The following is a 26658-nucleotide window of genomic DNA, read 5'->3' as shown; positions in this document are numbered from 1 at the left end:
CCCTGTCAAGCGAAATGCTGGCATAGGTATATTGCAGGCCTATCGTCTATCTATCAGCGTGTTCGAAATGGGCAAGGTGAAGGAACTTAGTTCCGCTCTGAAGGATGTTATTATAAATTTGGCTCTTAGAGGTTATTCGTTAAGAAAAATTGGACAAACAGTCAATAAATCACTCCACAGTTCAATACATAGCAAACAAATTTAGAGAGGAAGGTTCAACACAGAATGTGCTGAGAAAAACAAGAGAGAGAAAGTTGAATAAACGTGATGAACACTTTATTTTAAAAAGAGTGAGAGAAAACCTTTGCCTAAGTGTTCCTCAGTTACGACCGTTAGTAGAAAATGTTGCTGGCAAGATGATGTCCGATCAAACTGTCCGACATGTCTTGTGGAAGCATGGGTATCATGGCAGAATATCACGAAAGAGCCGTATGTAAATAAGGTGAATCGTAGGAATAGACTTTCATTCGAGAAAGAACACATCCACAAGGACCAGGAATTTTGGGATAGTGTCATATGGTCAGACGAGTCCAAGATTAATATACAGGGTGGCTCAATAAGTCACTTAACACCCCCAGCACAACGCCACTGCGGCATGGAACGTGAAAATGGCGATGACCAATCGTTATCAGGCCAAGGGGGAACCACATTGACGTCATCTGCATGGTCAGCAGCCATCTTGATGTCCGCCATCTTGAATTCAACTTCAGAAATTTAAATGGGAAGGGGGTCGTGCGACATATCAAAATGGGCTAGAATTTCACCAGGAAAACAACTGTGACATTTGTTTTCACCTAACTTTAATTGTTGCAGAGTTAACAATACCATAAAGTTATAACACATGCTCAATATGAAATTCTAGCCCATTTTGATATGTTGCACGACCCCCTTCCCATTTAAATTTCTGAAGTTGAATTCAAGATGGCGGACATCAAGATGGCTGCCGACCATGCGGGTGACGTCAATGTGGTTCCCCCTTGGCCTGATAACGATTGGTCATCGCCATTTTCACGTCCCATGCCGCAGTGGCCTTGTACTGGGGGTGTTAAGTGACTTATTGAGCCATAACTTTGTGGTATTGTTAACTCTGCAACAATTAAAGTTAGGTGAAAACAAATGTCACATTTGTTTTCCTGGTGAAATTCTAGCCCATTTTGATATGTCGTACGACACCCTTCCCATTTAAATTTCTGAAGTTGAATTCAAGATGGCGGACATCAAGATGGCTGCCGACCATGCGGGTGACGTCAATGTGGTTCCCCCTTGGCCTGATAACGATTGGTCATCGCCATTTTCACGTCCCATGCCGCAGTGGCCTTGTACTGGGGGTGTTAAGTGACTTATTGAGCCACCCTGTATATTGGTCAGATGGGATAGATAGGGTCTATAGGGTCTGGAGAAAATTAAATAAAGACAATTATTACATTAACACAGTTCCAACAGTTAACACGGTGGTGGCTCATTAATGATTTGGGGCTGTATGTCATCTAAAGGTGTTGGTAACATCCAGTTTATTGATGGTATCATGGATGCATATGTCTATTTGGACATATTGAAAAACAATGTAAAGCAGTCCCAAAAAAATGGACATGCCGCCTATCTACAGATTCCAACAATACAGTGACAGTAAACATAAGGCGCGAGTTAACATGAATTGGCTAATATGGAATGTGCCCAAACTACAACAAACACCGGCTCAAAGTCCAGACTTAAGTCCCATTGAGCATTTATGGTCAATTTTGAAGAGGCAAGTCCATAAAGCAGGCGTTAAGTCCATACAAGAGTTGAAAACTATTTTGCAAGCCGAGTGGAATAAAATAAGCTCTGAAACATGTCGGAAACTGGTTAATTCTATGAAGAACAGATGCCAAGCAGTAAGTAAAGCCAAAGGATACGCATCAAAGTATTAGAACTGTCAGTCAATTTGCTCTGAATATACTTTTTTCTTTTATATTATTAAGTGTAGGAATAGAAAACTTGTACAATTGGATATACAGAATTTGGGTAAGATTTTATGTTCCTAATGATATTAGTTATTGAATTGTAAAGAAACAATTTCAAGAGAGAGTATTTCCTTTCAGATATTAAAGCATTTTATTTGAAAATCCGTGTCTACGAATAAGAATGTTACATACAGTATACTCCCTCTGTCCCATAATTATAGTCCGGTATGCCAAAATGGTAGTACAGGAATTACAGACGAAGAGGCAGATGGAAAGCACATGGATGAGGAGAGGCACAGTACATCAATCTTCAAGATTGTGAAGAGGAACAACGCGACCTTATCGCAACGAGCAAGAAATACCGCCCAGACGATTACCAAAAGGAGGCGTTAGGTTGCAACACACCGGTGTGGCACTGTATGGCAACCGGTCTAACAAGGCACGCTGGAAATCATTAGTAGAGCACTCCTTCAGTGAGTATGTGTGAGAAGAACAGCCATGAACACACAACCCATGATAGGAAGCGACAGGGGTAGCAAGAACCTCACGGACAGTAAACGACAAGCAGTGTACGATTTTTTCTTTGAAAACAGTACGGCTGGGGTAGTGAAGAATGGTCACCAAACCATTAACTGTTACCAAAGATGTTTACCGGGACATGCTCATCAACAAGTTAATCCCAGCAATAGATGCACAATGGTCTCGTGGACTGCGCGCAGGGAGAATCCAGGTGTCCGTTCAGCAGGACAATGCGCGTCCGCATATCCTTTCCAATGACCGCGCCTGGATGGATGCTGCAGCGACCAGTGGAATCACTTTGGATCTCCTATGCCAACCGCCAAACAGTCCGGACATGAATGTTTTAGATCTGGGGTACTTCCGGGCAGTTCAGTCTCTCCAGCATCAGGCAGCTCCACAAACTATTGATGAGTTGATCGCCGCAGTTGAAAAATCTTTCTATGATCTGACACGCGACAAGCTCAACAACATCTTTTTCACTTTGCAGTCCTGTCTCATTGAAATTATGCGCCTCCAAAGGTGGGGACAACTACAGGATTCCCCATATGCAAAAAGCACACTTGAACCGCCGAATCGTCCTGCCATCTCGCTTGGAGTGTCCTCGAAACATTTACGACGTGACTAGAGCAGCACTGCAGCACTAGATCTAGCTCGTTGAGGGGATGACAACCTTCCTGGACCAACAATATCTTTCGTCTTGATGTTTTATTTTGTCGAACTTCTTGGTCACTTTGTATGGATTGATTACTTTTTATTTAGGTTCTTTTGGATACTTGATCGGCCAATTTGTACTGATCCTTGAGTTATAAAGTTGTATGACTCATTCCCGTGTTTCATTTTCTTCTTCTGTATACACCAATGTCACAGTTTGAATATCGGACAATTATTATGGGACAACAAACAAAGGTGTACCGGACAATAATTATGGGACAGAGGGAGTATATTTTAGACATCAGTGCTGTTCAACACAGAAACGTCATTTGCCAACCTCTGTGGCAGAGTGGTTAATATGCTGCGATGCCAGAGGTACTGGGTTCAAATCGCAGCCTGAGCATGGGTGTTCTTTGTGAGTGTCCCTTATCACTTTGATCATATCATCACTCATCCTCATCTTCACAATTCCTCAAAAGTGACAGAAAAGGGAAGTAAAATAAACAAAACCCATCCATCAATCAATAAACGTCATCTGGATGTTTTTTGATTCAAATATGTTTTGGACAAGAAAAATATATATTCTGAACCAGAACTGGATCTAATCTGGATGTTTATTAACATCATATGGACACAAAAAATTATTTACAGGTTAAGATTGGGAATTCAACTGCATTACATTAGGCTCTTATCAAGATATTTTTCAAACATGCTTTGGAAACAAATTGAACATTCCTGAAAACTAGATTTTGGCATTTCAATTATCTTGTGTCTACTCTTCTGAAATGTTGAGAAAGCAATTGTCTTGTTAAGAATTACAACAATCAGTACACATTACTCGACATTTATCAAATTTCATTCCTTACTGGATCTTACAGCTTATGCTTACCTAAATTCATTTTACCTGATATTTAGAGATCTGTCATCCAAATTTCTTTCCTCCTCCACTTGACATAGGTTACTTTCCACATGAGCTTTTATCTCAAGGTTTAGCACTTCACTTACGGAATTAAAAGCATCGTTGAGGGATACTTCCAAATCTTTTGGACCGCATGATGCTGGGATACAAAGTGCCCAGTGTATAACATCTTTCCTAATCTTAAGTCGATTCTGGGTGTCCTGCAAAAATCAAATTTGCCTTTTGAGTATAACAAAACAATATATTTCTCTCTCTCTCGCTGTGTGCGTGTGTACCATTGAACTATGTGTGAACATATTAAAGGCACATAGTGGTTCGGTTCCCACTTCAAACTGTAGGTCCAGTCCTGATTAGCCTTACTGTGCATGAAGTGGACTTAAAACACTAACTCAATCAATTAATCATGTGTGTACGTACATACATATATATAATGGCACATCAAACCTTTGAGAACAAAGCCTGCCAAGCATCTTTTCCTGGGCAATGTTTAATCAGAACATTGAGTCTCATGCACTGTTGTTATCTGCCTTTCTGGGCAAGAGACTGCTATTTCTTCTTTTATCAAACAAATTACTCCCTCAGTTTGTCCTCAAGATGCTGGGTCAACACTGAAATGTTTGGGGCTTCCAACAGGGATTAAACGTGGGACCATTTCCATCAGAGGTCAGGGTGCTAACCATTTTGTTTTCAATAATGTAAATCTATTATGTCCTCCTCCATAGTCGAGCGGGTTAAGGCGTTCACTCGTCTTGAGATCGTTCGCTGCGGGAAGCCTTAGGTTCGAATCCGGCTCTGGTCGGAATTTATTCGGCCTACGTATAGGGCCGGTGGCAACCCACCATCGTGAGGAAATTGGGAAGCTCCGAGTGAGTGAGCGTAACCCGGTCAAGAAGACCTACAACAACGGCTGGGGGTTCGTCGGGCTGATCACCCATCACCCCAATACTGGTCTAAGACCTCCACGCTACAACAGGTGACGGAGGAACAGTGTAGGAGGGAGACCAGCAGTCGGTAGGTAAGCCAAGGCCCGCCAAGGTGCTGTAGAGCTGTAGGGTTATGTTTATGGTTAAATCTATTATGAAGTATGAAGTTGTAGACTCGGTATATGATCAAGAAACTGGCAACACTTACTCAAACTTTTCAAATAGTTTCACTTTTGACCGTCTGCCTATTTTGGAGTAGGGATGGCCAAACGGATCCGGATCCGGATCCAGATCCAGATCCGGGTCCGAGATCCGAAAATCCGGATCCGAGAGTTTCATATCTCAATCCCATTATAATATTACCACACCTTAAAAGGTATTATGATCTTCGATTACAAAGAAATTTTTCATTAGTTAGTCCTTCAAGATTTTTTTTCAAGTGTTGTTCCTAAAATACTTTGCTACGCATCGGCTAACACACTCGTGCACAAAAGTAATCTTAATTACTTGTTTAACATAAAATGGCAGAGGTGATTTTATAAATGCCACTGAAACGAATATGTATTCATTCGAATGTATTGGAAATGGAAACACACCTAAATGTGAGACATTCATTCGATTCCAGAATGGAACTTTTAACACATTTAACAAGATAGAAATATTATACAAAAATTATACAATTGTTCTTCAGTTGCAGTTTTACAAATTAAAATAAAACATTATAATATATGCAGTGTTATACGAGGGCTATTTTTTTTTTATCAAGGTCCGATCGGTCGCGAAATAAAAAACCACATTGAAAATCCGATGAAGCTGTGCGCGGATGTGTTGCGCAGTGTCTCTAGTATGCCCGTTGATCTCGTCAGATCGCACGTGTCAGTTCGGAGCGCGCAGTGAGCACGGAAACATGCCTAGAACATTAGAGTCGCACGCCAAGTGTGAAGTGCGTGCAGTCATTCGATTTCTTTATGCTGAGGGGTGCAACGCAGCCAAAATTCATCGACGAATGAGTGCAGTATTCGGTGAAACTTTCATGAGTGACAGCAAAGTGCGGCAATGGTGCAGGAACTTTGAAGCAGGATATACAGACGTTCATGATGCAGGCGGTCAGGGAAGGAAGCGAGTGTCAACCGATGATCTTGTTCAGCGAGTGGATCAGGCGCTTCGAGAAAATCGTCGGTTCACAATTTCTGTATTGAGTGAGTAGTTTCCCGAAATTTCAAGGTCAGCTCTCTATACCATCGTGAGAAAGAGACTTCAGTACCGCAAACTCTGTGCGAGATGGATTCCCAAGATGCTGTCCGACCAGCAGAAAAGACAACGAATGGGCGCCGCCTTAACGTTTCTTCAGCACTACCATGGTGGAGAGGATATTTTGAACAAAATTGTCACAGGGGACGAGACATGGATACATTTCGAAAATGAAGAAACAAAAGAGCAATCCAAACAGTGGATGCATTCCCATTCCCCGAGTAAACCAAAGAAGTGTAAGCGAACGTTCTTCATCAGAAAGTGTATGGCTACTGTGTTCTGGGACAGAAAAGGAGTGTTGATGGCGGAATTCATGGAACGTGGCACGACCATCACTGCAGCCTCATACAGCGTGATGCTTCAACATCTACGAAGGGCAATTCAGAACAAGCGAAGAGGAATGTTGTCATCAGGTATTGTCCTTCTTCATGACAATGCTCGGCCGCACACTGTAGCTGCAACACAGACGCTCCTGCAGCGTTTTCGATGGGAGGTGTTTGATCACCCACCTTACAGCCCGGACTTGGCTCCCTCAGATTTTCATCTCTTTACGCACATGAAACGCTGCCTAGGAGGACAGCATTTTGGCACAGACAACGAGCTGCAGACCAGCGTAGAGAATTGGCTGAAAGCACAGGCGGTTGGCTGCCTTCTATGACGAGGGTATTGGAAAGTTGGTACCACGCTACGACAAATGTCTAAATCTGGACGGCGACTATGTAGAGAAGTAGCTGGAAGATGTAGCTAAATGTTGCATATAAAAACATTTTTGATTTCACTGTGATTTTTATTTCGCGACCCATCGGACCTTGAAAAAAATTAGCCTTCCTATAATTACAAAGTGTAAGACTAACAAGGGAGGTTATCTAAGTGTCCCCTTCCGATTTCCATGAAACTTGGCAGGTGTATAGAGGACCCCAAGGAAGAAATACGTGTTTGTTTGTTTCGACTAAAAAACTGTTTTAGGGGGCAAAACCCGCCTCAAATGTCAAAATGAAGACAAATTGACTTGGGGATCTGACCCCTGTGTCCCCCTCTGATTTCCATGAAATTTGGCAGGTGTATAGAGATGCCCTATGCCCCTGTTTCTTCCTATGCCATATTTACGTGGTTTCGGGGTCAGATCCCCACTTCAATTTCTCCTCATCTTGACATTTGAGGGGGGGGGGGTTGCCCCCTAAAACAGTTTTTTTAGCTGAAACACAAAAACACGTACTTCTTCGTTTGGGCCCCACCGTACACCTGCCAAATTTCATGGACATCGGAGGGGGACACGGGGTCAATTCCCACTTCAATTTGTCCTCATCTTGACATTTGAGGGGGGTTGCCCCCTAAAACAGTTTTTTAGCCGAAACAAAAAAAAACACGTATTTCTTCCTTTGGGCCCCTCCGTACACCTGCCAAGTTTCATGGAAATCGGAGGGGGAGACTTAGACCTCCATTCTAAGTGCATTAATTACAAATCGCGCACACTATATATATATGTATATTAGCAGGTAACAATATGTTATAAACACATTCTTACTTTCCAAAGAAGCGCTCATGTGGGATGGCAAAACGGATCCGGATCTGGCCATCCCTATTTTGGAGGCGCCACTTGCAAAACTTTAAAGAAGTTGCCACATCCTTTTCAACTCTGAACATCACATCACTACCGTCCTAATCGTAAAGTTTCGTTTCTTGACGGATATTTATGTTCGATTGAAACCAAGATTAACGCATTCCCGTCGTTACGTGAAACAACAAAAATAAGTTTATGTTGCAGGAACCCGGTTCAAATAAAGATGGGTACAAATAATGCCTTGCTTTCCTGTTGCCTGTTCTTTATTTATGTACAGAACGTGTGCAATTTGAAGGAAGTGGTACTTGTCAAGGGAAGCTCGGCTCAAACTGCGTTCTTGACCTTGTAACTTTCTGAACGCTTGTTTATCTGCCATTTCATGTTTTTAACCATTTGTGGTTTGCTTAGCCTATATGTGGTAAGATTACAGTTGTGGATAGTCGTAAATCGCTATAGTTGGTTTAGTTGAGTGATCAGGCACCAAGCAAAGAAATAAGCGTAACCTTGACCTCGCACAAATGTGTACTTAATTCCTATTTTTAGCGGAATCTAATGTACCGATGACGAACTGAGACTGCAGTTTTGGTTGATTTCAGACTAACCTGCGGATAACGTGAAATATCAACTTAAGAACTCCCAGGGACGTCGTTAAGGGGGTGAGCCAGGTGGTACTGGCCCCTCCGAAACTTTCTAGTGTCCCCCCCCCAAATTTCCCATGGCTTAGAGGAAAAATTTGTTCAATATTATAGAATAAAAAAAAATCCTAATTATTTATTTCAAAACTTTGCAACCGATTTAATCTTTTTATCTGTTGCGCTATATGTAACACATATGTAATGAATATAATTAATAGACCTAGGTACATTGAAACGAGTATGTAATTTATAATATGCATATCTTTTCACATGTGTACCATATACGTGTGTGTGTGTGTGTAGAAATTTTCACCTCCTCCAAACACATCAGCTCAGCTGCCTGAGAACTGCTGAAATAAATTTATTTCACGCCTAGGGTATCACAGATTTGTTAACGATAATTTTCAACTATGCGTGCGTACTTTTCGTCATGTAATTAGATTTGCTTTATTTTGGATATTTTTTTTTATGTAGAGAGAGAGAATGGCTAGGGGAGGGGGAGTGACGTTTTCCAGAACTTTCAGTAAATTGTCTATGAACGCTAGAGAAATGTCGACCAAATAACGGCAAACAATAATGAATGGAAGACTGCAGGGTAAAAAACACACAAGAAATGGGCGCTATCAGAGTTAAACAATATCCGTGTAGATTGGTATGACACAAATAGCTGAGGATCGTGAGTCAGGTGGTAACCAACTTGCGAAAATTCTGAGAAATCCTTCAATGACTGGGGCTTACAGGGAGGGTGAAGGGGTCACCCCATTCTGGAAGGAGGAAATATTGCCTCCTTTTTCATTAATTATCGGATTTCTTATATCCCCCCCTCTCTCTCTCTCTCTCTCTGTGTATGTGCCGATTCCAGTCCCGTAGCTAGATAATTCGGCTAGATATTAAATTTCTCCGTCGCATAAGCTTCAGCCCCCTTCGATACGGACCTGCCGGATTCCTTGATCAATGCCACCATCCTCATCGTTGCGATTATCCAAAAGTAGAAGAATGCGACGCTAAATGACATAAATGCAAATCTGTCTATGCCGCCCTGTAAAGTTCTCTATTAATGACACGTAAATACGACGCCAACACATCATATTGGAATTTTCTTTCGAATGCCCATTTCTACAAAGAAGAATCAACGATCCTGATCCCACGGTATAAAATAAGTTTTCCAGAAATGTCAAACTTGTCTTGTGTAAACTTCACGTATGGCTTGCAATGAAAGATTCGGGGATAATCAAAAGTAGCTTCTTCGGTGGTTGAAGACGAACTATTTATCACAAATCTGTCACACTGAAAAGTGTAAACCGGTTTATCTTCCTTGAATTTAATGGTGCTGATTGATAACATTAAGAAGCCTCCGTAGAATATGTAAATATTTTTTTTAAAAAAATTGACCCTCCCCCCTTCTTTAAGGCATGGGCGTCGGGAGGGGGTCGAGCAGGTCCGTCAACCCCCTTCGAAATTGGCATCGTTCATCTCAAGTTACAATCAGAAGGCTTGTCGTTTTTATTGTGAATAACGCATTGAAGTTCAGTTAATTATTATTCGAGCAGAATAACGAAGGAAATAGACGTTAAATCGAAAACAATGGAGTGTAAAATACATACTCTACCATTTTAAACTAAATAATAAATGGTTTCAAAATTTCAAAAAATTGAGTTTTATGTGAAAGGTCACATCATAAACATTATGGCTAAAATTTCCCCCTAACTTTTCAAGTATTTTTTTTTTTGAACGAGGTGTGTAAAAGTTGTTAACAAAATAGAGTAACTATACATTTCAATACACTAACTGTATGAAGTTTATAATAATAAAAACAGTTGTATTTGTGATATTCACTCATATGGTGGAAAGAGTAGAAAATTCTCCCCGAGGAGATAATAATAATTTGGAATAAATTGTATTTTTATTAGTTTATAATTATTTTGTAATAATCGTAAGCATGATAATAATAATTATTGTTTGCACTATTAAAGTTTTCTCAATGGCTTGACACCCCCTAAAAAAAATTCTGGCTACGCCCATGCTTCTAAGATCTAAAGCAGGAACCCTTGTTTATAAATCTGGGCAGTTCTTGGTTTAATCTTGAAATGGAAATTGGTACACATTATCTAAGTAGTGTCCTTTTGCCAACAATCTGGTTACAAAACATTTACGAAACTTCTTACCGTTAATAATTTCCACACGTGCCCTTGGGACTCGATCTGAGCAGCAAGATCCACAATTCCTTTCGCCGATGGAGAACCTGTTTTCTGACGGATGCGATAACGAACCCTGCTGATGCAGTACTGGCCACTCAAGGTGCTTCCTCGAAGCGGAACCTTGATTCGGAGGCATTGGTCGAAATTCCCCAGCTGGTAAGTGGACCCCGACAGCACGCCGACTGGGAACTTGGCGGAAGCGTCGAACACTGGAAGCACAATAACAATAAAAATGTTAAAAACATGTTGGATCTATCACCGAGCAACAGTTTACCTTGTAGTCAAGGTAAGTGCGGGGTTCAAGAGCGTTCATTTATCCTTGCTTGGACAGAGTAAAGCATTACCTGGAAGTCCAGCATTCGTAGGAATGGAATCGTGACGAAACTTGGTAGTGTTGTTATTGACTTGTAAATTCCTGTCTCGTTCTTGGTTGCGTCTAGACAGCACCCACCTCGGTCTCGAAATAGAATAGGTGGGTTTCATGTGACGTCAGGATTCGCACCGCCGCCATGTTTGCGGCGAAGTTGCTTGTCGTCTGCAAGGAAATACCCACCACGTAGCGTTCGTTTCACCTGCGCCAACTGTACGTTTGTTAGTACTCTGTAAAATGTCGGTAACATTGCATAAAATTAATGACAATGTCGTGTCATCTGGGAATAGTGGTAATTTTTCATATGTTCGAACTCTTTGCGCACTCGACAGAAAAAGATATGGAGAAAAAGCAAAGTTTTGCGGTGTAGGTCCATATGAACTGGACCTTTACCCAACTGTAGTTCACGTGTGTTTGACCCAGCTACATGGAATCAATTTGTTTTCGTATTTATTATTGGTTAGGATTCTGCTTGAAACATTTACAGCCTTGATGAACTGTAAATTCCAAGGTTCCGCCATTGTCGTCTTTGTTTCCTTTTAAGATTTGTTGAAGCGGTGTAATGTAAAATGTTGAGTTGTTCGAAAACGGTAATTTCACTCCTTGCTTTAACATTTTCGGATATACCGGCCTCCGTGGCAGAGTGGTTAACACAGCGCGCTACGATGCCAGGTGTCCCGGGTTCGAATCCCAGCCTGAGCATTGGTGTTCTTTGCTAGTTTCGCTCTATCAGTTTCAACATATCATCACTGAGCCTCGTCTTCACGATTAGCCAAAACTAGCATAAAAATTAGGTAAAATAAACCAAACCAATCAATCGATTTGGGATACTTTGATAGCAGTGTTTCTTTTTTCTGACAGTACGCAAAGCCTACTAGCGGCACCTTTTCTCATGGACCGAATATCAAGAACAGTTCGTCTTAACGAACAAAATATAATACATAACCAAGTACAAACGTACAATTATCAAGATGAATTAAACTTTGAAGATTATCATTTTTATCGTCAAACTTGTCGGAAGTATCAGCACCTTTCTACCAAAAACAAAGAAACACTATTGCAACACACCAGTTCGATCCATTTGTACTAAAAGTCACAGACAAAGGTGGCATATGAACTTAACACGAGAGGAAATGTTCACTGCATACTATGTAATGTTCGCTTTGTTCATTAATGTTGGCACAATTTACTTTCGCCAACCAGACGACGCGGTAACTTCTGATCAACAATTATGGAGTCCCGTGCCGTCAAGCGCACCTTCTGTTCTTTCTCGGAAAATTCGAGGATAAACGTGAGTTTCTGTTAAACAAACGAAAAGTACACAGTACCATCGTAAACAAGGTTGAAATCTCCCGCCCGCCCGCTTGACTTCCGTATGTTTACAAGAACCGGCCTCAATCATGGCTACTCGATCCCACAATGCAACAGTTTGTGACGTAGGTGAAACACACACCTATATAAAGTGCATCCACTGCGGAGAGAGTTTTCAAACGAACGTATTTCGCTCGAGCGCCAAATAGTTCGCACGGACGATGTTAGAAAGCTTACGGAATTGAGGGCTTCTTCGCTCGAGCGAATATCGCTCGGACAGGCAAAACGAGAGGTATACACTCAAAGGCCAGTAGTACACGTATAACCGTAATTTGTAATAGTGGACTCTCATATATGGATCGTTAAGTGAAAGACGCGGTGAAATTGATACTTGGGTGAACATAGTCATTATCTCCATGTTAAAATGCAGTTTAGTCCATCTTACCAATACAGTGTGACGTGAAAATTAAATAGATGATTGTGGGCTGAAAATACCAAGGCGAATATTTTACATGTATGTGTCGACGATTATTTCCACATTAAAATGATTTGATTGATTTGATTTGGTGTTTTTTAAGTCCATTTTATGCACAGTAAGGCTAGTCGGGACTAGACCTACAGTTTAAAGTGCGATCTGAGCCACTATGTGCCTCCACTGGGAATCGAACCCGGGACCTCTTGACTATAAGGCGACGATACTACCACTGCGCGATATACGCTCGAGGGTGGGAGATTCGAACGAGTACAAGCGAGCGAAAGCGGTCCCATGCAGGATTCTAGCGTGTGTGTGTGTGTGTGTGTGTGTGTGTGTGTAACATATATAACGAGTGTGCCTCACAAACTTACACAACGTATAGAAGTCATTAAGGCAAAGATCTTTTGTGAATAACGTTTTTCAGTTTGATACCTCGATACTTTTACTACGAGCCCTCTAAAGCGGTGTTTCTGAGCCGGGCCGCGAGAAATTCTCCTGAAATTGGCGACATTTAGCCCGAGCTGGCAACCACCTGGAAAGATAGTCTTTCCTTTGGGGTACGGAGGAAATTGTTTCTCGCCGATGAGGAATCGAAGCCGCTGAGAGGGGACTGTCGCCCGTGCAGCCTCCAAATTTGAAATACAAGTGTGGGGCCATTTTCGAGTCAGGGCCAGAAGGGTGAAGCGACTTGCAGCCCAGGCTGGCAACCACCTGTAAAACCGGTCTTTCTTTCTTTAGCGGTGAGCGATCAAATGAGCTAACCTCATGCGATGCTACCAGTCTCCAAATTTATAGGTTGACGTACCAGCACCACGGCGAATTTAGTTTGCGCAGCAATTTTGATTAACAAAATATATTGAAGTAGAATTGTTCTGATAATTTTTTCCGTTGTCCGAAGTGAAACGTACCAATGAAAATCAGCACTTACGGAATTAATTTCTTGATATTGGCCAGAGGAAACTAAAAGATTCTAAGATCTTATTAGATCCAGTCATTGTTAACTAATTTAAATCAACAAATTTTATGCATATTTGCTAGGCAAAATCGAACTAATACTCTCTATGATTATTAATATTAAATTTCAAGGGTATATAGTAATTAATATATAGGCTAAAGTTTAAAAAATTGAAAGTCATTAGTAAAATTATTGGGATCGGGGCATCGACTTTTAAACAACTAATTTACCGGGCCGCGGGACCCACGAAGGTTGAGAACCAGTGGCAGCCGGCGGCTATTATGATGGGTAGTGCCAACGTGATCAAGAAAAGAAAAACTCCCTGTTTTTGCAAAACAATACTCCAATCTCTAGAACATGGAAATCAGCTTGGTTCCTGTTTACAGTATGATATATTGTTTACATAAAACAGTGCAAGTGTAGGTTAGAATTGATTCTCGGTTAGGTAAACCCAACTGAAATTCGCCCCTCCCAGCTGTAGCTTCTGGATCCGCCACTGCTATAGATCCACACCCTAGTCAGATCTATTCGTTAAACCTTCCCGAATTGACTCGTGAGTTTGAGATCTTCGTAAAGCTGTGCGTGACGAACTTAAAACGTCACGTAGGGTAACAAGAAATGGATATCTTAATTCTGTTTTAGAAAGGTTTCTGTAAGAGCTTCTACAGGCTTGCTCTAGAAAGTGTGAAGCTGTATATAATGTCAGTAGACTCAGTATATATCACTAATTATACATGTGAATTTGTGACAAATGAGAGAGACGCGGGGAGCAGTCATGCCATTTTGTCATGGTCAATAACCGTTGAAGGTCGACGAGTCTGTGGTTCCTTGACCCGAATTGCGCCATAACCGGTTGACCAGAATTCTCACTTTCGTTTCGGTTTGCATAATATCCTGGGAACTACTTCGTTTCCGTGTTTCAGCGACGGAACAAAGATGATAATATGCGATGTTTTCGTTATCATGCGTTTGGTTTACGTTTTATACAGTCTGAAGACAAGCGTTCCGGATTGCTCCGTTGTTCCGGGTAATGAAAATGACATATTATGCTCATGGACGTCTGCAGGATTTTTTCCAGGGAGGGGCAAGGAAGGTATTTTTTTCCAGGGGGGCCAACATGGCATATTTTCCCTAATAATAGTGTTCATCCCTCAAAAAACATTGCTTAAATTTGAATTTATCATGTTTGTGTAATAATTAACACACATTGTTGTGTCTGAAATTAAATTATTTGTGTGAAATATGTAATTTTTGGTTGACTTTCGTTTTACAGGGGGGCCACGGCCCCCCCCTTGTCCCCCCTTCCGGACGCCCATGATTATGCTTTTGTTTTTTGTCATTTTCAGCAAAACAATTTGAACACGTACGTACATACTACATCAACGTGTTTCTTTATGCTTTATCACAACTTTGGAATAGAGAATAGAGGCTAACTTTACACTATCGTGTGCCAGTTTAATGAAACTTCTCACCAAAAGATCTTAAAACACAATTTAAGACTGTCCAATCAATCAGATTTTTGTTCAAAATATTTCGAAAACAACTGTACTTGTTTTTAAGTTTCGGCATTTCTATTTTTTCTAACGTAACTATAAAAGCAACAAGAGGAAAGCACGCTGAGCTTCCCCGATGGCGTAATGGTAACGTTGTCGCTATATAATCAAGGTATCCCGCGTTTGATTCGATATCCGGTGGAGGCATATAGTGGTTCGTATCCCACTTTAAACTGTAGGTCCAGTCCCATTTAACCTTATTGTGCATAAGGAAGACTTAAAACAGAAACTCAATCAACAAAGCACGCTAAATCAGCAGGAAAAGCTACACGATACTACGTTCAAATGAATGTGTCCCCGAATGACGCAAAACGCGTTATGGTTTGTGTATATTTCTGATATTGACCTATTGGTGGCTATCGACGGTGTTTGAATTGCTATAGCTGTCGCTAGCCGTTCATAGCCTTTTGTACTTTAATATCAGTTCTTCCCAGCAGATGATGCAGCTAAATTTGCAAGAGTCGATGTGAATAACCTGAAGCAATCTCTCATGTGAAGGATATCCAAGCGTATCTTTCATAAACTCGCCGATTTTAAAATTATGTGATCCAGTCCGGAATATTTTAAGTAGCTGCGTTAAGGGTAATTTTCAAGAACGTACACTTTTGAAGCAAAATTGACTTCTAACTGCGCACTTCCTGAATCGGTGATGGACATATTTCTGATTACAAGATTTTGATTTTGAATTTAAAATTTTGGGAGCGTCAGCACTTAGGCTATTTTGCTCCCGTCACATTATACGGGGGCCAGCCCCTTATCATTACAAATAACAACTCTAGCGTTGCATAACTAAAAATGTTAAAATGTTCTGACTTCTGTTAAAAGCTGAGGCCGTAAACGGGCACTCAGCACACACAAGGACAACAAACAGGACAACACACACAAAATTATACTGGCCATAGTGCCAGTCGCCAGAGCCTCGTTAGTCTTTAGTCCAGGGTACACTACGTGGAAGTGAGGTTGACTTTTGGGCGCCTACGTGGAAGGTCACCCCTTGCACCCCTTCTGATTACAAGTTCAAGTTCATTGTGTTTCGAAGGTAGAAAGAGTAATGGTCTTATTCGACAGTTTTTTTTTCTTTCAGACAAAGAGTTTCGAAAAAAGAAGAAAACAAGGATTCAAATACTCATCTACAATATTACGAGAATCTATCACTATATGTCCAAAGATTATTACCAACTTCCTGGCAATTCAAGAGATGAAAAGATAATCATGTATACTTTTTCGTCCGGCCGATCAAGTTGATTGTTTGTGCGCTGAAGCTTGTCCAGTAAGTGAAACCAAAGATTATATAAGTAGGCCTTATGGTGAAATGAGAATGGACAAGTCGCGAAACCAAAGATTATATAAGTAGGTCTTATGGTGAAATGAGAATGGACAAGTCGTTCTGTAATCAAGGGGTCTCGGGTTCGATACCCGGTTGAGGCACATGGTGTTTCGGATCCCACTTTAAACTGTAGGTCCAGTCCCAAAGGGTAGCCGCGGTATTCTAGTCAGTAAGTTGTCTGTCTGCTACGTGGGTGGCCCAGGTTCGATTTCCGGGTGGCTGATCTAAGGTCGGATTTCCCGGGCTTGTCCCCGCATAAAGCGGCTCTGGAGCTCACCCAGCCTCAACTAAATGGGTCACAGGTGGGGGGGCGGGTAAAGGCGGCCTGAGCGTGGTGCTAATTACATCACTTCCAACATGACAGAGATTGAAAGAATGTGTGGTGCCCTACTCCCACATCCCCCTATGTCTCAAGGCATGGTGCAAAGTGCACGGGGAGCTTTTATCTACGTACCTACCTTGCAGTCCTAACGCTTTTCTCTCGGAAACAAACATTCAGGTATAAATGCAACATTTCGTACTCAAGCGACAAGCAAGCTACACATTTCGCTTGTCGCTCGTTTGTCAGTCTGACCAGACCTTTCCTCAATAGCGTACATCATGTTGCCCCGCAGTGAATGTCTTATCCAAAAGACCGAAACCATTTTGGGTCGACGCACGCATGGAATTCTTGGAGATTTAAGGTATCTCGTCACCAATTTTTCACTTTCCACTATTTTCTGCAAGTTTAAAACCTACAATTACTGGTCTATTAGCTAAGTTGAAAGAAATTCGAAAAATCAGTAATTTTTTGCAACAATATTGTTTGATACGGCCCGCCGCCGGCAAAATTGTAAAATTTTGTTTCTAACTCGGACACCCTTAAAACACACTAAGGAAATACATATTTGTATATATTGCACGACTTTCAATTATATTTCTGGGCACATATGATTATTGTTGAAAATATACACCATTTTATAAAATGGCGGTCCCTGGCGTAAATTCAGAAATCCATGAATTGCAACAAAACATTTCGTCACCTCTAAGGGTCCATAAAACGAAATATGTATGTTGGTTAGCACTCTCTAACATGCTGTTCCTCCTCATTCCATGAACGTCGCCAGAAATTTTTAAAGGAGGAGGGTCAGGCCATTGTTAAAACTTGAATAGGATAATAATCACCATTGTGAAATTTTGAAACCCGTGAAATAATTTATTGTTTGGATTAAATATGAAAACGTAACCTGGCCCCTATAAAAATAACACGTTTTCTGTTGTTTTTTTAAAACTTGAACGACGCCAATTCCCAGGAGGGGGCGGGTTGACGAAGCGTTCCACCCCCTACCAACATCCATGCTCCGATTCAATTTCTAGGTCTCCTTCAGAAATTGTCTCTAGACTATTAAGCCATTTGCTGCAATGGCGTATTCTGAAAATTTGACCTGGTTTACCATCTCTTATTTATTGTGTATATATTAGATTAATTAGTTATAAAAGAAATAAAATACCAATGCAGGCAGCAACTTCAAAGTTTCCGGCAATTTTAATATTTTTCATAAGATTTATATTTTTATCTGAAATTGCATCTTGATTCCCCTTCACCAAGGGAATTTTCCTTCATGTAGCAACGCTGCCTCTTTCAAGCGCGGCGCAGACAGCAGGAAGGAACAAGCAGCGTTCTCCCGCCAACGCTGTCTCGAGCGGTGAAACTGACCACGCAGGCGTTTTATTATTAATAATAATAATAATAATAATTAAAAGAAGCCAATCGCTACGTCTCTCTCGCCCTCCCCGCTCCCAATCGGGGAGGAAACACGGTCGTCAGAAGGGTGCGATGGAGAACACTCAGTTTCGTACATGAACCTGTCTTTACGTTCTGTTAATAATAATATAATTAAATTTTGGTTTAGAAGTTTGTTTTGATAGTTTGCATCAGCGGCGGCTCAAGGGAGAGGGCCGCCGTGCCATGGCACTACCCTCAGAAGAAATGCATACATAGCCCAAGTATTGTTAAATTAATACATTGATAGTTTACAGACAAGGAGATTCGAATCTTGCAATCGGTCAAGCTGACGTGACGACCGCCCCAATCACAGACTAGATATGAACAGCCCCAACCTCCTCACTACATCGCCAGCTGTTTCGTACCCTCGGCGAGGCAGCGGTCCGCGCCACCCAAGAGCTGACCTAACCAAGTTGAAACACGTGCGAAGTCTCAGCGAGTAACATTTCCACCATGAGCCAGGAAGAAGGTGGCAGGGGGTGGTGTTAGCCAATGGGGTTAGCCCATAAGACACCACCCGTGCCCGTTTTCGCTTTGGCACAGCGAGGGAACTTTCGCAGTGTTGACACAGTTGCCATCTTCAGAGATAAGTCGCTAAATACGACGGATTTGTAAGACCCGTTGGGGAAGTAATTCTTGAAAAAGGTACTATCTACTTTTCTGCCAACTTTTGGAGAAACGAACCTAGTATTTTTCCAAAGTTAAATGAACATTTTTATAATACGTAGATAGATGCGCCTAGAGGGCCATCCAGACTTTTTAAAAATATAAAAGTAAAAAATCCTATGGTGATGCAGGTTTTCTTTGGCATTTCGACAATTTATTTTTACATCAAATGTCTAGAATATTTTCAACATCCAGTTGGAATACGTGTGCATGGGGGAGGAGAAGGTGAGAAGATTTGTTTTCTCTTCCTCTTGTAATTGTGTTTTTAGTGAAGTGTCCTGTAGTGTATAAAGATAGGTTAGTGAGTGAAGATGAATCGTACTAGTGTGTTATTACTTAAACCCACACTGTTTTCCACGTTACCAAGCGAGGATAAACATCTTGGCCAGTGGGGCAACCTCAAGGCGGGAGCGGGGGCATTGCAGAGTTTTTTTTTTTTTTTTTCGATTTCTTGATCACGTTGGCACTACCCATCATACTTGCCGCCGGCCGCCACTGGTTTGCATAATAATGAGTAATTACCCATATGTTAAAGCTAAATGTATAAAAATACAAGGAAAAGGACTGTTTACCGGCGGTAAATGCGGTCCAGTGGAACCACAAGCAAAAGAACCTGCGCAGGGCAGCATGTCGTGTGCATCGTACTCGCGCGGGGGGAGGGGTAGAATTGAGCAGGTTCCACCGTGTGGCGAGCTGAAGGGATGGAGGGGAAGATGCATTTGACGCATACCACTTCGGTGTGAAACCTCCCTTAACCCTAGCTTACCCAAGGAGATAAGGGGTCGTGTCAGGCCCACCTCTTGTTTTTCGATTTTTGAACTGTGAATGTTTTTACAAAAAAATGAAAATAAAAAACATTGTTCGCAATGTTTCTGTAGTACTTTTGTTCATAAAAACATAAAAGTAATGTACATAGAAGGCAAAATTCACTTGGTGGGCCTATTTGCCCCCCCCCCCCTTTTTCACGACAATCCAGCCAGTGACTGTACAACTGATGACAGTAATTTTTGTTATTATTATAGTTAATAACTGTACTTGTATAAACAAAAATACATTGATGAAAAATTAATATTGTATTTTTTTTAATATTAAGTGAATGACAAAATATGTGTGCCACTCATGCAATGATTATTATTTTTTTATCAATGATGTTAATTCTTCTAATTATATTAATTCATACATAACTACACCTATGTAAATAACAAACGAAGCAGTGATTCGATAACAAAATCTTTTTCTCGAATTGAATTTTAGTAAAAAAGAAAAAAGTGTGGGTCTACGATCCCCCCCCCTTTCCATTCTCAGGCAGTTCCATGAAGTGTATCCACACACATAACCTTGAGAGGCCAAACCGGAATGTGTGCAGACTTTCGTTCCTGCTAAAATCTATTACCTTCATATTTTTGGGAGTCATGCCAGACACTTACCACTGTTGTGTATATCTGGGCTGTGTTAGCACACTTTTCCTTTTTAATTGAAACCCGATCGGCCAGCAAAATCTTGTCGTTGAAGGTCAAAGATTTTGTCAAATAGCAACTTTTCCTAGTGTTCATAGTGTACCTTAACCTGCGCAAGAGATGTGAAAAAAATGACTGTGTTTTGAAATACCTCTTCCTTGGCCCTCTGCTTAGATTGAAATTGCCCAGCTGTCCATCCCAACCCAACTTACGAAGAATGAAGGTCTCACGTATTCAATTACATTTTACGACTTTTTATAAAAAGGGTCAAGAACGGGCATAAAATAATTTTGGATCCAGAAACTAGAAACATTGTGCTAACAAAAGATGGTTTAATCTTAACTTGAGCTTGTTTGAGTCGTTTTGTAGCTCAATTACAGGGTGTCCCACGAACGGCGCAACTGGGAATTAAGAGTGGCGTTACTTTGTAACCGAAACCTGTACATACATAAGTCATACACCAAATGTTAGCCCTGTCCAAGTAGATATTTTTAAACATAGAAACAACAAACGGGGTGCAGTGTTGTTCATGCAGTGTTGCCAAACGTAAGTGAAAGTGTAAATTTATTTTTCCACAAAGCATGGAAAATTGCATGTCAAACATTCGTACGAAAATTTGGACGTCAATTTCCACCTGGGGTAGGTGGACTATTTCGCCATCTATAGTTCAGAGAAGAAAACCGATCGTTTTCGCGTATAACCAATCCTGAAATGCCTCGTAAAGGCGTACCGGTCCAAATGGGTGTTTTAATAAAAATATGAGGTACAGTGGCAACACTGTTGATGTTTGAAGGCAACAAAAGGTGTGTTTAGTGATGGTCTATGACATGGAAATACTGGAAACAGGAAAAAAAGAAAATGAAAATTATGGTGAAAAAAGTGTTACTTACCTACTCCTGGCAACCATGCAATGCGATAAGAGCGCCCACCGAACGAGAACAAAAGAATCAGTTAGTTGTGTACTCAGAACTGTTTGAGCCGTGCATTTCGCATTGTTCGTAGGGGAAGATTAGAATTGTTCTGTGAAATGAAGTACTCTTTGGAAGAGAGGGTGTTCATTGTGGAACATTATTTTTGTTCAAAATCGTACCCTAGTGTAAAAACTGTGTTTCGCGAGAAATATCCGAATAACAGTGTTCCAGAAAATTCGACGATATATCGACTTGTTTCCAGATTTCGTGAAACAGGATCAGTTAATGACAAACCCTACCACAGACAACCACCAGTTTTGACACAAGGTGTGCTGCAGGATGTGGAGCAGAGAATATCACAATCTCCCAGGAAATCTGTTCGTAAACTTGCTGCACAGTCAGGTGTATCAAAAACAACAACTCACCGAGCGTTAAAACAATTGCACCTACGTGCATATAAGGTACAGGCTGTGCAAGAACTGAAGGAAGCAGACAAAGGTGCACGTGTAAGATACTGCCAAAAAAGGTAAAAAAAAAATGTAAAGTGTTCCCCTGTGCATAGCACCACGCCATGAAGGCGTATAGGGGGTGTGGGGGTAACTCCCCACACTTTCTTGATCCGGTCGTGAGTGGGGGTGATGTGATCAGCATCACGCCCCTGACCGCCTTTACCCCCCAGAGTTTCCCCCAGGTACCCATGTTATTCGACGCTGGGTAGGCGTCGGGGCCGCTTCCACTGCCAGTGGTTTAGAAATTTTATTAGAGACAATGGTGTGAATATTTTGGATAAGGTTTTTTTCACGGATGAAGCATGGTTCCACTTAAATGGATATGTCAACAGTCAAAATTCTCGACACTGGTCAAGTAACAATCCCCATTTGTTACATGAACAATCACTTCATCCACAAAAGATCGGTGTGTGGTGCGCGATTTCGCGGAGAAAAATAATCGGTCCATTCTTTTTCAACACAACAGTTGACGGAATAGTTTATCGTGACCTTATCACACAGTTTATTTCTCTGTTGGAACGTGATGAACGTGATTGTTGGTTTCAACAAGACTCCGCAACATGTCACACGTCTAATGAAACTTTAGACATGTTGGCAGAGTTTTTGGGCGATCACATTATAAGCAAAAACTTATGGCCCAGTCGCTCCCCGGATCTGACGTCTCCAGATTTTTTTCTGTGGGGTTATTTGAAACAAACAGTTTACATTAATAACCCAAGAACACTTGATGATCTAAAAATAAACATTTGCACAGCCATTAACAATATAAACCAATCAACCTTGCATAAAGTTGCTTCCAACATGATAAATGAATGATGATGAATGCCTCAGGGAAAATGGTTGTCATTTTCAACATCTTTTGTAAAGCTACACTGCCTGTTACGCGCATTGCATGGTTGCCAGGAGTAGGTAAGTAACACTTTTTTCACCATAATTTTCATTTTCTTTTTTTCCTGTTTCCAGTATTTCCATGTCATAGACCATCACTAAACACACCTTTTGTTGCCTTCAAACATCAACAGTGTTGCCACTGTACCTCATAATTTTTTTAAAACACCCATTTGGACCGGTACGCCTTTACGAGGCATTTCAGGATTGGTTATACGCGAAAACGATCGGTTTTCTTCTCTGAACTATAGATGGCGAAATAGTCCACCTACCCCAGGTGGAAATTGACGTCCAAATTTTCGTACGAATGTTTGACATGCAATTTTCCATGCTTTGTGGAAAAATAAATTTACACTTTCACTTACGTTTGGCAACACTGCATGAACAACACTGCACCCCGTTTGTTGTTTCTATGTTTAAAAATATCTACTTGGACAGGGCTAACATTTAATGTATGACTTATGTATGTACAGGTTTCGGTTACAAAGTAACGCCACTCTTAATTCCCATTTGCGCCGTTCGTGGGACACCCTGTAGAAGTATTGAAACAGAAGAAATCTGTGGCTTTTAGCACTAACTTGAGTTCCGGCTCATTAACAATTCAAGACGTGGTTAAACCAGATGACAAAAGTATCTCCTTATAGTTAAAGCTTAAAAGTAACAAAAAAATAGTTTCAAACCGCAATTGGCATCCGATAAATGTTTATAAAGACTCAAAACTAACTACGTGGAAAAGCCCTTACTATAACAAACTAACAAAGATCTCATCATGTCCACACTTCAAAGGGTGCTAGCCAACTGAGGACGACATTTCTTGTGTAACATCGGGTAGTTTTCAATAGAATGGACCCTTTACTCTCGAATTATAAGGGTACCAAATCTACTTTCACAATTTAAATTTTGGGATTTTGACCAGGTTTTGCATTCACTTGGACCACTGTGGCATTGTAGAAACATAACAATGCAGAAAATAATCCATTGTCACCAAGTGAGATCAAGGCAAAGGTTGGGCTTCAGAATTTTCCCCCGGCTCGTGTTCGAGGCCACTCACTGGCAGGGTGAAATGTTCGCACAAGTAGAGCATTTCTGAACGTCGTAATCACTTAAATCACCACTAATTTTGCATTTACATTACTAGTTTCTCTGGGGAATGTAAACAAAAGAAAATAATCCCAACATACGTTCTGCATGGAGCCCTTTCCCACATGACACTTCAATGTCACCAGGAAGAAAAGTTTAAGTGACTTTTCTTGATAAGAAACTAGAAGAGAAACAAAGAAACTAGAGGTAGGGAAAGAAAGAGAAACAAGTGCAAAAAACACACACACATACCGAGAGAGGGGGGAGAAATATTTAGAAGCGAGGTAGAGAGGGGGAAGAGTGAAGAGAGAGAGAGAAAGATAAAAACACAAGGTGAGAGAGATAACAAGAGGAAAACATGGAAAGGAAACGATCAAGTAGATATGTTAAAACTGGGAAAAGATAGAGAAAGAGTTATAAATTAAGTGGAGAAGGCCAATTTGGAATAAAATTCGAATTGTAGTCTTTCTCACGAATTTCAACACATGTGCTTTGGAAGACGAAAAATACAGTGAAAATTCAACGCTTCTTGTTTCCAAAATTTTATGAAACAGACCGTAACAAATACCGTAACATTGGTATTTGCCGCGCGAAAAATTAACAACATCCTGAAATATATTTTCCAACGTTTGAATCGTGAACAGTCATAGGCCACGTGACTTACGATATCCGGATCGTTAGTCAATCACTCAGCGTGCTCGGTCGCCAAGCTGGCATGTGTTTGTATTAGGAAGCTCTCAGACCGAAGCGACACGTGTCTATTGGAAACCAACCTTCAGAAATACATGAACCTTCCAAACGGAAGCGACACGACAAGCTGTACGGTCGCTCGGACTGGGCCGTTTTCTCAAAACAGTGCATCGTGTCGCCTCGGTCTGTGAATGTTTGGTTAAAACGAAAGGGGCGTGTCGCTTCGGTCTGTACGATTAAGCAATTGTTAGTTAAAGGGAATAGTAAATCATAAAGAAATAATGCTACTTACTTTGTACTGCCCACACTGTGTGATTTCTCAGTTCTCGTAAATATAGCTCGCTATGTTCCTTACACAACGGGTTGGTTACCCTATCAGATAATGGAATAAAGATGGACATGAACGATGAAAAATACTGATCGTTCCACAAATCGTTCGGCTTGTCAGCGCACATTCCATTTCCGGTACCAATTCCATCAGTTGCAACTTCGATTGTTTCATACGCAAGCACAAGGCAGATCAGCAATATCGTTCCTCTGGTTGGTGCCATAATGAATTAAAATTTAACACTCGCAGCGCTTTCGGTTGCTGCGTTTTAAAATTCACTTGCAGCTGTTCACAGGGAACCAGGTCGGTGCTGAGCGCGACAGCAACTGTAGCGATGCGATGGGATCATCAAACGCTTCGCGTTAGGAACGAGAGTTTTCGACCTTCGCAAAAACTTGCTTGACCCTTCTCGGAGTAAGTTTCCCAGCAACCTTCACGATGATCGTGGCAATGTCGACAGGAAGTAAATGTCTCGAGGGAGAAAGGAAAAATGTATATGCATTTTGTTTTTGTCAGTTACATCATAAGTTGCAATCACTATTATTGGTTTACCTTGGTCTGAAATTGATGACTTTTTGCGCAGTTGTGTATGTATTTGTATAATAGACCGCAAGGTATAACCCTCGGTATAACCATATACAATGTGAAATAACGTCAGTGGTCATTTTTAGACCTGTTAATTCGCAAGTCTTTAGCCTACCGTCTTTCATTCACTCCACCAAGGGCGTACCCAGGTGGGCTGTTGGGGCTGCAGCTCCCAAATTCATGGGCAAAAATAAGTGAGGGAAGTTACATGCAAAAACCATTATACCATAGGATAATGCGCATCTTGAAAAGTACGAAATTAATAACACATTTTTTTCTGAGGTATTTTTTTTTCGAATGCTGTATACATAATAAATCATGTAAAATACGTTTTGCTAATCAAAATATATAACATGTTACAGTATACTCGTGAGCGAGAAAATACGCCAACCCTTGAAAATTTCAAAGTCTAAATCTGTATGATGTGACGACAAAGCAGGGCAGTAAACCAAACCTCACGTACGAAAAAGTAACATTACCAGTACGTCGAAGTCTTCATGATGCCATAACAGATATGTAATTGGCGTATTTACTTTTTTTTTGCGAATAATCACAGATAATTAAACAACTTTCCATTGATACATTTTACTACACATTCTTTACCCCTATGCTTAATTTGTCATTATCAACATTGGTATTTGCTGCAGATAACTTGAAGAAAGTTCTTCACAGTTTGTAACACTGCCTAACATCGGGAATGAAATCGTGGCAGTCTTCCGGAACCAGCTTTTGGCTTGGAGGTCTTGAAAGCAGCTGCTTATTTTCCTAAAAATAATCATACACAAATGATATAAACATTTTCATGGACATTTACTATAGTTTGAAATTCCCTCATCATTGGGGAAAAATTGGCAGTGCATTGGCTCTCCTCTGCGACCTAGTTGATCTCTTAACAAGTTTTGATAAATTTAAGCTTCGAAAAGCTTCCCTTATCAGCAAAATTCTGAATGCAATTTACGTGTGTAGAAAGGAGTTTGGAAGATGCAGATTCGGCAGTTAGTGCTTCTGCTGTTTCGTGGGAACGGCTGAAAAATAATGAAATAAATGTTAAGTAGAGTTTTAAGTCCATTTTATGCACCCTCCACCGGGTATCGAACCCGGGACCCCTTGGTTACAAGGCGGCAATGCCATCGGGGAGGCCCTAATAATGAAATGAAATTAATAAGTAATATGAAATCATATGGTTAA

The 26658-nt window shown here is 40.9% G+C and overlaps 1 protein-coding gene across 1 annotated transcript in view; it reads right to left on the bottom strand.

Annotated features, from left to right (window-relative positions):
* Positions 1–25324, bottom strand: part of LOC145993759 (nose resistant to fluoxetine protein 6-like) — a 49896-nt gene extending 24572 nt beyond the window's left edge. The window contains exons 1-3 of the mRNA XM_083129524.1: positions 24850–25324; positions 10568–10809; positions 4018–4232 (exon numbers count right to left, since the gene is read on the bottom strand). Coding sequence (XP_082985650.1) covers positions 4018–4232; positions 10568–10809; positions 24850–25108 — 716 coding nt within the window. The 5' untranslated portion in view covers positions 25109–25324. The remainder of the gene's footprint in view (positions 1–4017; positions 4233–10567; positions 10810–24849) is intronic.
* Between the last annotated feature and the right edge of the window lie 1334 nt (positions 25325–26658).

The sequence above is a fragment of the Lepisma saccharinum genome, chromosome 10 (assembly GCF_977018435.1).
Source record: "Lepisma saccharinum chromosome 10, izLepSacc3.1, whole genome shotgun sequence".
NCBI classification, from domain to species: domain Eukaryota; kingdom Metazoa; phylum Arthropoda; class Insecta; order Zygentoma; family Lepismatidae; genus Lepisma; species Lepisma saccharinum.
The sequence above is the reverse complement of the archived record's forward strand: the minus strand, read 5'-3'. Positions and strand labels throughout refer to the sequence as shown.